The 15,832-nt window shown below is 43.4% G+C and overlaps 1 protein-coding gene across 2 annotated transcripts in view; it reads right to left on the bottom strand.

Moving 5' to 3' along the window:
- Positions 1 to 3,030: 3,030 nt before the first annotated feature.
- Positions 3,031 to 15,832, bottom strand: part of Sh3pxd2b (SH3 and PX domains 2B) — a 116,072-nt gene continuing 103,270 nt past the window's right edge. For both annotated transcript variants that reach the window (XM_039087130.2, XM_063268957.1), the window contains one exon: positions 3,031 to 15,808. In XM_039087130.2, coding sequence (XP_038943058.1) covers positions 15,803 to 15,808 — 6 coding nt within the window. In that variant the 3' untranslated portion in view covers positions 3,031 to 15,802. The remainder of the gene's footprint in view (positions 15,809 to 15,832) is intronic.

The raw sequence follows: 15,832 nt of genomic DNA, 5'->3' as shown, positions 1-15,832 counted from the left end.
GCACCGCCCTCAGTCCCGCTCGGCTTGCGCTCGGCCGGCCCGCTGGAACGGCCTCGAGGGGCGGGGCCTCGTGCTGATTGGCTGCATGCGCCGAGGGGGCGGGGAATGCCGAGTTGAACCGAGTGGAGCCGAGCGCCCGAGGCCGGGAGAGTAGGGGGCAAGCGGAGGTGGGCCGGAAAGAAGGGGAGGACTCAAGTAAGGACCAAGTGGCCAGCTCGTGGCCAGCTCGTCCTTACTTGAGGACCAGGTGGGGCTCTTTCTGGTGTGGCCCGTAGGAGAGGAGTCGTAGGAGACTCGGGGGTCATGGACGGTCTGGGCGTGCTTAGAGGGGCTGGCCTGACCTCAAGTCCCTGAACCTTTTGAATTTGTGGAGGCAGCGGGCTGGTCACCGAGTCTGGGCTTCCCTTGCTCTCCGGTCCGCAGCCCCTGCCATCACTGTGCCCGCTTGTTAGAGGGGCTCTCTGATTGCGCAGGCCTGCTGTCCCGTGCCCGGAGCGAAGGAGCACCGGTTTGTGTGTGTCGTTCCCACAGGCTTCGTTTTACAGACAATGCTACCACTCTAGATCCTGGCGTTAGACATCTTAAGTCGTCTTTAGAACAAAGTGAAGTATTAATAGTCTGCATTTTATAAACTAGAATTTGATACACTGACCACGCCCAATATTCTTGGCGGTTACCATCCCAACCTAAGCCAAACAGCTAATGCACCCTTTGGAGTTGTGCTTTCTTGCCGTGGCGCCTTAACATTTTTATCGGGCTGCTTGGGTCTTTGAAAGCTTTGTTTTTTTTCTTTTTCCTAATCAGTTATAACTAGGTTCCACTTTTATGCCAGACTTTCCTTTTATAAAGACCTTGGTCAGCTTTTGCTTAACATTAAAAAAAAAATTTTTTTAAGTGAAATACCTAAGAAGGAGACACTCTGCTTCTTTGGATTTGCATTTAAATGTATTCTTGAGCACTGCTGGTGGGAGTGTAAATTGGTTCAATCTTTTTGCAGAGGTTTGGCAGTGCCAATCAACAGCTTTAAAAATGTTCGTACCATTTGAGTGGGGGTTATTTCACATCTGGGAATCTAGCTCTCAGAAACGGTCCAAATTAAAATTTGAGGCCTGGTATTCATTTGATCGGCAGGCAAAAGCGAAGGTTAAACAAACAAAGCTCTGCGTTTATATGAAATCACAGAAGTGTCTCAGAAATAGAAGTCCACTATTTTGGACTTAATGCTGAAGGATTAGCTTTACCCTCACTGTAGTCCTGAGCAGTGAAAAAAAAAAAAAGCAGTATACAGTTAGATGTTGTGGATTTTCAAAGATTGCTTTTCCATAAGGGCTTCGTAAGGGCCGTGTCACAGAGCCGTCTATCTGATCCTTCCCAGCTGAATGCTCACGTTGTCAGATGCTAGTCATTTTATCACTTCCCTGAAGGAGAGAGGCTGCCTGAGTATTTGCAAAGAGATTGCTTTGTCCCGAATTTCACTCCAGAAATTGCAGCAACCAAGACTTCTACGATGTCTATTAAACAGATGGTAGGCACCCAAATGCTAAGGGCTTTCTGCTGAGCAGTACACTGGCGCCAGCCAGCAAGAGAGAGCAATCTAGTGGAAAGATTCTTAGCGGCACTTGCTCTCCCATATCCTAGAGCAGACTTCCATGTTCCCAGGAGCAGAGTCGTGTAGCCGTAACACAGCCTCAGCCCTGCTATTAGCTTCCTGGGTTGGAATCTGGCTTCCATTCTGTACTCCCTGTTTGACTTTAACTTTCTCTAGAGCCCAGATTTCTCTTTGCCTGTAAAACAGGGCCAACAGCAATGCTCCAGGCTCTGCAGGGGCACCGTATTAATTCCATATCTAGCCTCACCTATCTGAAGTCATTGCCTGGCCCAATCTATCTAACACCTAAGAAACATGTCCATATATTTATATCTCTATGATTACACACACACACACACACACACACAACACACACACACACACATACACATCTTCCTCTGTGGATAAATGACTGTTGTATATACTCATACTCTCCTTTTTTTTTCCCTTTGAGATGTGAATCTTTGGCTGATTTCACACAGAGATCTGCCTGCCTTCCTCTTGCTTGCTGAGTGCTGGAATTAATGGCATGAATCATCATGCCCAACTATGTGTATGTGCATATGTATATGCGCATGTCTGTGGAGACTAGAAAACAACCTTGGGTGTCATTCTTTAAGGGTTGTCTACTGAGTTCTGTGTGTACGGGTACATGCGAGTGCCTGTAGGGGCCAATCTCTCTCCACCTTGATGCCCAGTCCAAAAAAAAAAAAAAAAAATGACGACTATCGATGGAGAAAAGACACCCAATGCCAACCTCCGTCCTTCATGTGCACACACAAGCAATACACACAGCACACACCCACCTAATAACTTTCTGTAATAACTTTCAGAAACAATGCACAACATACACCCCCCCCATGACTTTTTTTTTCTTTTCTTTTTTTCGGAGCTGGGGACCAAACCCAGGGCCTTGGGCTTGCTAGGCAAGCGCTCTACCACTGAGCTAAATCCCCAACCCCATGACTTTTAAAAGTAATAAAAATTTTAAAAATTAAGTCCATGGCCACATGTGTTAAAAGTGTATTTTTTCTGGACTCTCGATTGTTGCTGGTTTCGGACGCCATCTACACTTGTACCCCACAACCAGCCCTGAGCTCTCAGTTTTAAGTCATTGATCTTTAGGCCATGATGATTCAAGTTCAGTGGACTTGATTGCTGTAGCTTTCCATTAAGTTTCAAATTTGTTCCTTTTTTTTTTTAAGTCCCCCTCCCCCCCCTTTTTTTTTTGAGATGCGGGTCTTTGAGCTGCGTTTCTCAGGCTAACCTCAAATTCCCAGGCTCAAACCGTCATAGCCCCACCCCTGTCCCCACCCCCAGCCTGCAGAGAAGCTGGAACCACTTACATTTGCTACCGCACATGGCTTGTTTTGTTTATTCCGGGTGCCTTGGATTTCTGTATGAATTTTGGGATCAGCTTGCCCATTTCTGGAAAAGCAGCAGCTGGGGTTTCGATGGGAAATGTGTTGAGTCTGTGGATGGTGAGTGCCCGAGTACTGCCATTTTGACAGCATGACGCCTTCAGTTTGAAATGTGGGTATTTCCCCCTCACTTGTGTCTTCAATTCTTTTCCATAGTTGTGGTTTTCAGTGTTGCATCTTGGGGTTTGTCGTACTTACCTCTCGATTTCCTTTTCCATGCTGCTGTAGCTGGATCTGCCAATTACATTCTGCAGACCATTCATGGCAAGTATACAGAAATGCTGTTGACTTTTGCATTTGGGTCACGGATGTTGCAGTGTGGTACAACTCACCTATTCTAGTCATCTCTGAGTCGTGTATTTGGGGCATCTGTGTTGTGGTGTGTTTAAGACTGCTGCCATTTCCAGGGAGAACCAGCAACAGTGCATGGAGATCAGAGAGGGGGAGGAAGTGACGGAGAATGAGGTGCCATGGTGGCAAGCATTGGAAAGGCATCAGCCTTGTGGGCAGCTTGGGACAGGCTTTCTTTCCCAGAGGTTCTGATTCACTTGATCTGGAATGGATCCCAGGAACCACCACTGTCTTTAACCCACACAGCAGTCATTTCTTATTGGAGTTTGGTCCACAGATGGACTTTTTGTCTAGAACAAAATTTAGTCCTCACCCTCCATGCCAGACTGTGTTTTGTTTGAGACATTTCTCTCTCCACCATTCCTTCATTTCTGTATGTCCCAAATCTACAAGTTGCGGGCCATTTCTCCACCCCAGTTGTTTCCCACACCCAAGCCACAGTCAAGCCCTTTCCTCTAGACATAAAACATAATACTGAATCGCCACTTGCTCTGGCTTAGCTCCTTCCTGCCTCCTCCTGCAATATTTTGACTTTATGGAAGACAAAAGAGGTCTCCAAATAGCAGAAGAATGGCAGAGAATAAGACAGTCACTGTGAGCTAGGCATGGTGGTACATGCTTTTAATCCCAGTGCTTGGAAGGCAGTCAGTAGGATCTCTGAGTTGGAGGCTAGCTTGCACTACAAGAGCAAGTTCAAAAGGGAGTTCCAGGACAGCCAAGGAGAAAACCTTTCTTGGAAAAAAAAAAAGGAAGAAAAAGAGGAGGAGGAGGAGGAGGAGGAGAAAAGAAGAAAAAGAAAAAGAAAAGAAGAAAAAGAAAAGGAAGGAAAGGGGTTGGGGATTTAGCTCAGTGGTAGAGCGCTTGCCTAGCAAGCCCAAGGCCCTGGGGTTCGGTCCTCAGCTCTGGAGGAAAAAAAAAAAAAAAAAAAAAAGGAAGGAAAGAAGAGAGAAAAGAGGAGGAGGAGAAAAGGGAGAAGAAAGAAAAGAAATGAAAAGAAAAGGGAGAAGAAAGAAAAGAAAGGGAAAGAAAGAAAGAAAGAAGGAAAGAAAGAAAGAAAGAAAGAAAGAAAGAAAGAAAGAAAGAAAGAAAGAAAGAAAGAAAGTCATCATTGTGCAGGTCTGAGCCAGCTTGAGAAGGAGGCCCCTGAAAGAAGAGCCAGATCTTGTCTAATGGTTTGGTGACGAGCAGAGAATTTCCTAGTGAGCTACACTAGTGGAAGTTGTTGGAAATCCATACCTCTGGACTGGCTGGAGAGCTGCCTTGTGAATACAGAGCAGCTTTCAATGGGATAGGTCAAGCTCCTAGCGGTTGCCATTGCCAATGAGCCAGCACTGAAGCAGCCCCATCAACTGCTCAGCAGAGAAGCTCTCTCAGCCATGAGGCAGCTCTGGAGAGGCTGTCCATATCTAGGAACCTGGAAGCAGAGAAGCCACCCTTGCTGCAGAAGCAGGGGAGCCTGGAAAGAGAGCAAAGGGGACAGCCTCCTGCAGTGTCTCTATAGTGCCCTCTACTGTCAAAGCTGGATATGTCTGTTTCCACCGAGCAGACAATCAAGAGTGAATTCAGACCTCACAATAGTTTCATAGCCAGTCTTTGTTTTTTCCTTTGCTTCTTTTTAGCTTTTTTTTTTTTTTGGTTCTTTTTTTCGGAGCTGGGACCGAACCCAGGGCCTTGCGCTTCCTAGGCAAGCGCTCTACCGCTGAGCTAAATCCCCAACCCCTTAGCTTTTTTTTTTAATTGACTTTTTGTGAATTCCACATCACGTATCCCAGTCCCACTCATCCCTGTGTCCTTTTGTATCTGCCCTGGTAACCTCTGCCCCAAAAGAAAATAAGGTAGAAAAAAACAACAACAATAACGACAACAAAATCTTGTGGTGGAAGCTGTAGGGTGTGACGATGTGTCACACAGCACACCCTTTACTTGTAGATGTCTACTGCAGCGAGTCATAGGTCTCGCTATGGGATTCAATACTGAATCCTCACCAGGACTCCTCTGGGCTATCCTGTGCCATGAAGGTCCTACAGCTTTGGGTCTGCAGGAACAACGGCACTTTCACATGTCCCTGCAGTTCATAAATGAATGAATGTGAATGTTCTCCACAGCACGAGCCCCTCTGCTTTGCTCTCCGTCCTGTCCCTCCATCCCACACTCCATTTTCTCATCTCTCCATCACGCGTTTATGCATCAGAGTGGCACCTAGGTGGGCTCTTGGGTCTCTTTCTTCTGTCTGGGTATATTTTTCAACCAGAAAAATGGAGAAACTTTACATCTCACAATTCCTGGGTATAGAGAAGCACAGAAACCACAGGATTGTTGTGTATTGGAGTCCATGAGCTAACCCAAGAACATTTCCACACCCGAGTATAATTTATGGCCCTAAAACATACAGCAGTAATAATTAAAGTGAATTAAATTTTAATTAGTTGAATTCTTTTTTTTTTTTTTTTTGTTCTTTTTTTTTCGGAGCTGGGGACCGAACCCAGGGCCTTGCGCTTCCTAGGCAAGGGCTCTACCACTGAGCTAAATCCCCAACCCCTTGAATTCTTAAAGTACAAAAGAAAGTACAAATAAAATAACAAAGGAAAAAGGGAGAAGAAAGAACTGGAGGTGGGGCGGGGGCGGGGAGGGAATGGAGCCGGCAGTTCTTTGAATATCACAAAATAGTCAATGTACTAGATAATTCAACCTTAAAAGTGTGTGTGTGGGGGGGGATACATACAAATACAAATACATAGAGTAGGAAATGGCCAGGGAAGATGCCATTGGTGCTGAGGAAGCCAGGAAGTTGACATCATTGTACACAGCAACTTTCCATTTGGATACTGTAACAAAATCCTCCGACCTGGGGAATTTACAGATTCTTAACTGTTATGGATTCAGAGTGGACCAATCTCTGGTTCACAGATGAGACCTTGAACTTCCTTTGTAGACCAGCTGGCCTTGAACTTTCAGATCCTCCTGCCTCTGCCTCCCAGTTATAGCAGTTATGGGCGTATGCCACATCTGGCCATGGATGGGTCTTTTTTATAAGGTCACTAGTCCCATTGAGGAAGTCAGCCCTCTGAGCAGATCACCACCCCATAGGTCTCATTCCCTAATACTGTCACCCTGCACAACATTTGTGAAAACCTATCGGAATGATAAAAGGAAAACACTGGAAATAAAAATATATGAGATGAATGCCTTAGGGAAATGTAGTTGACAAGACTTGACCTCACCAAAGATGGAAAGCTGAATCCATTTCAAAGGACTGATGTATCACTCAATGTAGCAAATGAACAGTATCAGTACTGAGGGAATCCCCATACCATACACCAGAGTGCAACACTCACAGGAGAGCTGTGACTATATAAAGGTTCTGGAACAGAGCAAACCAGAGGAAATTTCCAAATTGCCCCCCCACCCTTTTTTTTCCCAGACAGGGTTGATCTGGCTGTCTTGTACCAAATTCTTTTGAACTTGGTAGACACTAACATTTCAAGCTATCAAAAATGGTAGAAACAAACATTCTAGGCCAACACCATTCAGAATATCAACTTTAAACCTCAAATAAAATAAAATATTGGTAACACACCCAGAAACCATATCCAGAAAATGATAAATTATAACTAAGTTGTAGGGTTCTAGTAGGGACTCAAGAATGGTCTAGTAGACATCTATATATTTATACATTAAAGAAGAAAAATCATGGTTATCACTAGCCTTGACAGAAGTTACATTCCATGCAAACAAAAATCTCTTCAAGAAGAGAAATGGAAAAACAATTCCATAACATAAATTATAGTCTCCAAATCAGTGTCTTAACCAAAAAACATTACAGCAACAGGCCGGTAGTAAAGCAAGGGCACACTCAACTCCATTACTATTTAGCTTTGTGCTGGAGATATAAATTAACACAATTAAACAAGAATGGTTAAGCTGGGGACTGGAGAGATGGCTCAGAGGTGAAGACCAATGCTGCTCTTCCAGAGAACCAAGCTTGGGTCCCGGAACCTCATGGTAGCTCACAACTGTAACTCCAGTTCCAGGGGATCCAACACCTTCTACCTTTGTGGGCACCAGGTATGCCCATGCACACAAACATACATGCAGGCAGACCATCCACACACTTAAAGTAATTTTTTTAGAAAGTTAAGTTGGCATGAGAATTGCAAAAACTCTCTCTCTCTCTCTCTCTCTCTCTCTCTCTCTCTCTCAAACACACACACACACACACACACACACACACACACACACAGAGAGAAACAGAGACAGAGACAGAGAGACAGAGACAGAAACAGGAGATAAAGGAAGAGCAGAGGAGTCAGGGTTAGTATAGAAAAATCATTAGGATAGGAGATGGGTACTACTTTTTGTCGTATTTTTTAAACATTTTTAATTGGATTTTAAAAATTTACATTTCAAATGTTAACCCCCTTTCCCAGTTTCCCCTCCAGAACCCTGCTATCTCCCCCTGCTTCTATTCCCTCTCACCTTCCAGCCTTGACATTCTCCTACACTGGGGCATCAAGCCTTGACAAGACCAAGGGCCTCTCCTCCCATTGATGCTGGACAAGGCCATCCTCTGCTACATATGCAGCTGGAGCCATAGGCCCATACCTGTGTACTCTTGGGATGGTGGTTTAGTCCCAGGCAGCTCTGGGGGGTGGGTCTGATTGGTTGATATTGTTCTTCTTATGGGGTTGCAACCCCCTTCAGCTCCTTTAATCCTTTCTCTAACTCCTCCATTGGGGACCCCATTCTCAGTTCAATGGTTGGCTGCGAGCATCCCACCATTTGTCAAGCTTTGGCAGAGCCTCTCAAGAGACAGCTTTATCAGGCTCCTGTCAGCATGCACCTCTCGGCATCAGCAATATTGTCTGGGTTTGGTGGCTGTATGTGGGATGGATCCCTGGATGGGTCTCTGGATGGCCTTTCCTTCAGTCTCTGCTCCACTTTTTTTTTTCTTTTTCTTTTTTTCAGAGCTGGGGACCGAACCCAGGGCCTTGTGCTTCCTAGGCAAGCGCTCTACCACTGAGCTAAATCCCCAGCCCCTCTGCTCCACTTTTTGTCCCTGTATTTTCTCCTGTGAGTATTTTGTTCCCCCTTCTTAGAAGAATTGATGCATCCACAATTTGGTCTTTCTTCTTCTTAAGCTTCATATGATCTGTGAATTGTTTCTTGGGTATTCTAAGCTTTTGGGCTATTTATTCACTTATCAGTGAAGTGCATGCCATGTGTTTGTTGTTGTTGTTGCTGTTGTTGTTGTTGGTTTTTTTTGTTTTTTTGTTTTTTTGTGATTGGGTTACCTCACTCAGGATGATATTTTCTAGTTTCATCCATTTGCCTAAGAATATCATGAAGTCATTGTTTTTGATAGCTGAGTAGTATTCCATTGTGTAGATGTACCACATTTTCTGTATCCATTCCTCTGTTGAAGGACATCTGGGTTCTTTCCAGCTTCTGGCTATTATAAGTAAGGCTGCTATGAACATAGTAGAGCACGTGTCCTTGTTATATGTTGGAGCATTATATGTCCAGGAGAGGTATAGCTGGGTCCTCAGGTAGTACTGTGCTCAATTTTCTGAGGAACCTCCAGACTGATTTCCAGAGTGGTTGTACCAGCTTGCAATCCCATCAACAATGGAGGAGTGTTCTTTTTTCTCCACATCCTCACCAGCATCTGCTGTCGCCTGAGTTTTTGATCTTAGTCATTCTGACTGGTGTGAGGTGGAATCTCAGGGTTGTTTTGATTTGCATTTCCTTGATGACTAAGCATGTTGAACATTTCTTCAGGTGCTTCTTGGCCATTCAATAGTCCTCAGCTGAAGATTCTTTGTTCAGCTCTGTAACCCAATTTTTAATAGGGTCATTTGATTCTCTGGAGTCTAACTTCTTGAGTTCTTTGTATGTATTGGATATTAGCCCTCTATCAGATGTAGGATTAGTAAAGATATTTTCCCAATCTGTTGGTTGCTGTTTTGTCCTAATGACAATGTCCTTTACCTTACAGAAGTTTTGCAATTTTATGAGGTCCCACTTGATGATTCTTTTTTTTTTTTTTTTTGTTCTTTTTTTTTCGGAGCTGGGGACCGAACCCAGGGCCTTGTGCTTCCTAGGCAAGCGCTCTACCACTGAGCTAAATCCCCAACCCCGATGATTCTTGATCTTAGAGTGTAAGCCATTGGTATTCTGTTCAAGAAATTTTCCTCTATGCCCATGTGTTCGAGACTCTTCCCCCACATTCTCTTCTATTAGCTTCAGTGTATCTGGTTTCATGTGGAGGTCCTTGATCCACTTGGACTTGAGTTTTGTACAAGGCATTAAGAATGGATTGATCTGCACTCTTCTACATGCTGACCTCCAGTTAAACCAGCGCCATTTATTGAAAATGATGTCTTTTTTCCATTGGATGGTTTTAGCTCCTTTGTCAAAAAAATCAAGTGACATAGGTGTGTAGGTTCATTTCTGGGTCTTCAATTCTATTCCACTGGTCTATCTGCCTGTCTCTGTACCAATACGATACAGTTTTTATCACTGTTGCTCTGTAATACAGCTGAAGGTTAAAGATGGTGATTCCCCCAGAAGTTCTTTTATTGTTGAGAATAGTTTTTGCTATCTTGGGTTTTTTGTTATTTCAAATGAATCTGCAAATTGCCCTTATGAACTCTGAAGAATTGAGTTGGAATTTTGATGGGGATTGTATTGAAGTTGTAGATTGCTTTCGGCAAGACAGCCATTTTTACAATATTAATTCTGCCAATCCATGAACATGGGAGATCTTTCCATCTTCTGAGATCTTCAACAATTTATTTCTTCAGATACCTGAAGTTCTTGTCATAGATCTTTCACTTACTTGTTTTTTGACACAGGGTTTTTTTCTATAGCTCTGGCTGTCCTAGAACTCACTTTGTAGACCATGGTGGCCTGAAACTCACAGAGATCTGCCTTCCAAGTGCCAAGATTAAAGGCTTGCACTACCACTGCCCAGTTTGCTACTTTTTAAGCTAATTGAAAAACAAGATTATCCAGATATAGAGGATGGCACATACCTTTAATCCCAACATTTGCTCAGACAGAGGCAGGCTGATCTCTGTGAGTTCAAGACCCGCCTCATCTATATAGTGAGACCTTGTCTTGAAAAAAAAAAAAGATAAAATAAAGAATTAGGAAAAAAAAAAACATTCTTAGTAGTACATGCATGCCTGTCATCCCAGCATTGGGGAAGTAGAGACAGGAGATGCTGGAGTGCAAAGACACATTGGGCTACATGAGACCCTGTGTCAAGAAAAAAATGTAAAAACAATTAGGGAAAAAATAGATAAAATTACCTCTCCTCCTCAACACCATGTCTGTACCCAAGACCTTAGAAAAATCAAGGCAAATAGCAAAACAAACCAGCAAAAGTCTTCTACAGTGTCCAGTGTACACAATCAGCACAGTAAATTCAATAGTTTTAATACAAGAAAAACTAGCAACATAGGAAAATAGTTTATGATAATAAAACACAGGGGTACGTATATGAGGAAAATGTTCAAAGACACAGAAGAGATTTCTCGGAGAAGAAGATACCCTTGTTCTCTGACTGGATCATTCTTCTTTCTCACCAGATTAGCGGATAAAGTTAACCCCAACCCAACTAAAGCTACCAATGTTTTAAAGTGAGATAGGTAGATCAGTGCTGCACTGCACATACTGCACTGCACATGGTAAAGATGGGGCTTTGTGCCTTGCTTTATCTTTTGGTCTCACTTGGTAGCCTAGGCTGTCCTCTCCCAATTTCCTCCCTCAGTCTCCCAAGTGCTGGGATTACGGTTGTGAGCCACCAGGCCCAGCTGGAATTCTCATTCCGTGTGCATATGTTTTAAATTTAAATGGCTGTGCTCAAGGCAAAATATACAACAAAAATGCCAGGTATAGCAGAAGTCTTTGATTCGCTTGACTAAAAGAAAAAAATTAAAGTAAAGCTTCTCACATGACTAAAACTCATCACAATCTAAATCAGAAGACAGGTGACCCACAGGGAGAAATGATTTTCTCTTTGAGTCACAGAAAAACGATAGATTTTTCTAATAGTTGAAAGCCTTCAAAATCAGAGGGAAAAGGGGTCCAAAGGCTTCCTGTTAAAAATTTGGCAAAGGCTGGAGAGATGGCTCAGTGGTTAAGAGCACTAACTGCTCTTCTAAAGGTCCTGAGTTCAAATCCCAGCAACCACATGGTGGTTCACAACCATCTGTAATGGAATCCAATGCCCTCTTCTGCTGTGTCTGAAGACAGCGACAGTGTACTCACATAAAATAAATTAATAAATCTTTAAAAAATTTAAAAATTTGACAAAAGCAACAGACAACTCACGCACACAACAAAACTAAAATAAGCTTTAAACATGAAACTTGAAAGTAAAAGAAATTCAAGTTAATTAAAACCACACTAAGAGTTGGATGGGAGGAAGAAAGCCCTGTTGTTCATGGTCAATTGAGCATCCACAAAGGAGCCAAGACAATTCAGCAGGGGAATGAGTAGCCTTCTCAACAAATAACAGGATAATTGGATTTCCTTATGCAAAAGGTGGAGTTGAATTCCTGTATCACATCATAGATAAAAATGAATGCAAAAGGAATTAAAGATCTGAAAAGAAAAGCTAAAATGATAAGAGGCCACTTATCAAGAAACATAGGGGCTACTCCCTGTGACCCAGGGCTGGGGAATGCTTTCTTACATACTACATAAAAAGCAAGAACAGTGAGTTCAACCCCAAGTACAAAGAAGGTGAAAAATGCAGAAAGGATTCAACAAACACGATTTGGCAGCATCAAAAAGGGACAAAAGAACCCTGGGCATGGTAGCACATGCCTTTAATCTTAGCACGTGAGAGGCAGAGGCAGAGGCAGACAGATCTCTGTGAGTTCAAGGCCAGCCTGGTCTACTTATGGAGTTCCAGGACAGCCCAGGCTACAAAACAGAGAGACTCTGTCTCAATGGGGGGAGGGAGGCTGGAAAGGAGGCTCAGCTGGTAGAGTGCTCGCTGAGAAAGAATGAGGACCTAGCATCTGCACAAAAAGCCTTAGGTCTGTAGTTCTAGTGCTGGGAAGGCAAAGAGGAGTCTAGCCATTGAGCTTCAGGGTCAGTGAGAGACCTTGTCTCAAAAATTAAGGCAGAGAGCAGTTAAGGCAGAAAGCAGGAGGTGGTGGTGCACGCCTTGAATCCTAGAAAGTCCCAGCACAACCAGGGATACACAGAGAAGCCCTGTCTCAAACCAAACCAAACAGTGAAAAAAGGAAGACACCCAGGGTTGATCTCTGGCCTACACACATGTAAGCACACATGTACATTGCAACCAGCAGGCACATATCCACACTGAGTACATACATTACACACCTATACAAAAAATTATAAGTGGCAACACAATAGGAGAAAATGTGCAAATTGTATAACCAATGAAGGTTTGATGCCCATAATATATCAAGAATTTCTACAAAAAGACAACCTAATTGAAATATTGAGGGATTTCTTTCTGCTTTTTTTTTTTTTTTTTTGTCTCAGAGCTGAGGACCAAACCCACGGCCTTGCGCTTGCAAGGCAAGCTCTCTACCACTGACCTAAATCCCCAAACCCAAAATGTGTAACCCAGGTTGGCCCACTCATGATCCTCCTGCCTCTTCCTCCTTCAGCAAATCCTACCAGCATGTGCCACCACAATCTGCTCATTCTGCTTTTAAGGCAGGATCCCATGTAGCCAAGGCTAGCCTCAAGTTCCCTATGTAGGTGAACTTCTCCTTTTCCTCCCACTTTCCCCTCCCAAATACTGATCATAAGTTGTTGGATTTGATTAATAAATACTTCTTCAAAGAAGGTATATGAATGGCCCAAAAACATTTAAACAGTTATTCAACATCATTACCTGTTAGAAAAATACAAATCAGGGGCTGGAGAGATGACTCAGTTGCTAAGAGCACTGGCCGATCTTCCTGGGGATCTGGCTCCATTCTCAGCACCTATTTGGTAGCTCACAACCATATGTTATTCCAGTTCCAGAAGATCAGACACTTTTTGGTCTCTGAGACCATAGTTGGGTATGTGGTACATAGACATACATAGTTGCAAAACACTCATATACAGAATCAAAATAAATCTTTTTTTAAAAAGAAAAGCGTAAATCAAAACCACGATGAAATACCATTTCAGATGGACCATGACGGCTAAAATTAAAAAGATAAATGGATAATATAGGTTGGGACTTCCCCTCACACACACACACATCACTGACATTAATGAAAGTGGGTAAAGTTTCTTTGCAAAAGAGTTTGGTAATCCCTCAAAAAGTTATATTTATAGTTGCTGCATGAACCAGCAATTCCATTCCCATGAATATATATCCAAGACAACTGAAAAAAACATGGATCTACACAATAACTTACGCATGAATATTCATAGCAGCTATACTCAGAATATCCAAGAGGTGGAAACCACCCAAACGCCCTTCAAAGATGAGAGGCAACCAAACATGGTCTGGCCAGTAAGACCAGCTGTACACACCAAAACCCAAAGTATCCTGCCGCCGCCACCGCCACCGCTGCTGCACACTGCCACTGTGGAGTGAGTCACAAAAGTTAACCCTTTTGAGACGGGACTTGCTTTGTAGTTCAGGCTGGTCTTGAACTTGTGATCCTCCTGCTTCCTTCAGCCTGCTGACCTTACACTATACACACCTAAGACCACTTCCCAAATGACTCCATTGATGAGTAGTGTTTGAAAACAGTCAACTGTAAATGGTCAAAAAGCAGATTGGTGGTTGCCAATTTTTCATTTCTTGAAAAAGGAGAAACTATTATTTTTATTTTTATTTTTGGCATGTTGAAAATACCATAAAATTATAGCTTGAATGTCTTTAATCTCAACACTTGGAAGGCAGAGGCAGGTGGATCTCAGACTTTGAAGCCAGCCTGATCTACAGAGGGAGTCCAGGACAGCCAGGGCTACACAGAGGAAACTCTGTCTCAAAAACAACGACAGGAATAACAAAAAACCAAAAGAACAAACAGCAAGTAAGGCCAACGTGCACCTCAGGGCTTGCTCATCTGAAGTCACACACCCTCTGACAATAGGAGAGAGCCTCAGCTGAGTCCCATAGTCTCTCTAGGTATGCAAGGCACAGGGTCTTCTACCTGCATCCACTGTGTGCCCTGCTCCCAGAGGAAGATTGCTAGTGTATCTATACGACAGGCCAGTACATACCCTAAGTTGGCAGGAAACCCGTCCTGTTCTAAACAGGCAACACTGGAATACACTGGCTGAACGTGATCCAGTTCTAGAAGGAGTCCTGAGAATGGCTTGTAGAATCCGGGCTGGAGAACACCATTAAATGCAAATTGTTGAATATTTAAAGCACACTCACTCACATACAGCTAAATGATACCATAGCAGACATGTTCTTCCTTCCTCCTGGTTTTGTCCTTTTATTTTGAGATAGGGTCTCACACAGTCCACAACACCTTCAAACTCACTATGTAGTGAGATGGGTCTCCAGGCTCCGCCTCCCATTGCTGGAATTATAGATGTAGGCCGTCACACCTGCTGTTCACTTTGGTATGTTGTTTTGTTGTTTTGTTTTTGTTTGTTTGTTTGTTTGTTTGTTTGTTTGTTTTTTGGCAGTGTTGAGACTGGACAGGGCTTGTGCGTGCAAAGCAAGCATGGTTCCTCTGAACTACATGTCCAGCCCTTGTACTCTTCCAGCGTTCTCAGTCTCTGCTGATGAGGGTTGTGCCATCCCCACAAAGCATTCTTTTCCAGCTGAAGGACATGAGGGTATTGATAAGGCATGGCCCATGGGTTAGAATTAACAGTAACATACATAGAGGGTACAGTAGGGCTATAATTATGTTAACCAACATTATTTCATGTGGATGGAGTCACTCCCTCTATGGAAGACGTGTTTCTGACTCTCGAGATGACAAAGGGAAGGGAGGAAGGTCACCTAGTCATCACCAGTTTCTAGGGTTAATTTAGGGTTAACCTTCTTCAAGGTCCAATTCATCCTTTCTGTCTGTCTTGAACTTCGGGGATTATATGCCCCACGTAGTTGCCAACTTACCCACAATGCTTTTGGTAATGTTTGACTAACCTGAGAGATGAAATGAAGGCTGGTCCACTGTCAGATTCCAAGGCCATAGGAGTCCCAAATGGAGGTATTATTTCCTCAGTAGATTTTTACTTATAGTTTGAGCAGTCTCTTTCGTGGTTGGGAATGCCTCAGTCCATCTTGAGAGAGTATCGATAAACACTAAAACATTCGTAACCCAACTTTGCTGGTTTTACCTCTGTAAAGTCTACTTCCCAGTAGACTCCTAGCAAGGTTCCTCTTTCTCTCTTTGCACATGTGATCTTTGGGGCGGGGCTTGTCATTTGGCAAGCTTGGCATGTAGTGACAATGTCCTGTATTTCTTTGTTTGTTTGTTTTTGGTCAAACCTGAAATATAAACATGGAAAAATT

This window comes from Rattus norvegicus, chromosome 10, assembly GCF_036323735.1.
Source record: "Rattus norvegicus strain BN/NHsdMcwi chromosome 10, GRCr8, whole genome shotgun sequence".
NCBI classification, from domain to species: domain Eukaryota; kingdom Metazoa; phylum Chordata; class Mammalia; order Rodentia; family Muridae; genus Rattus; species Rattus norvegicus.
Note: the sequence above shows the minus strand (reverse complement) of the source record. Positions and strands in the feature narration are given on the sequence as shown.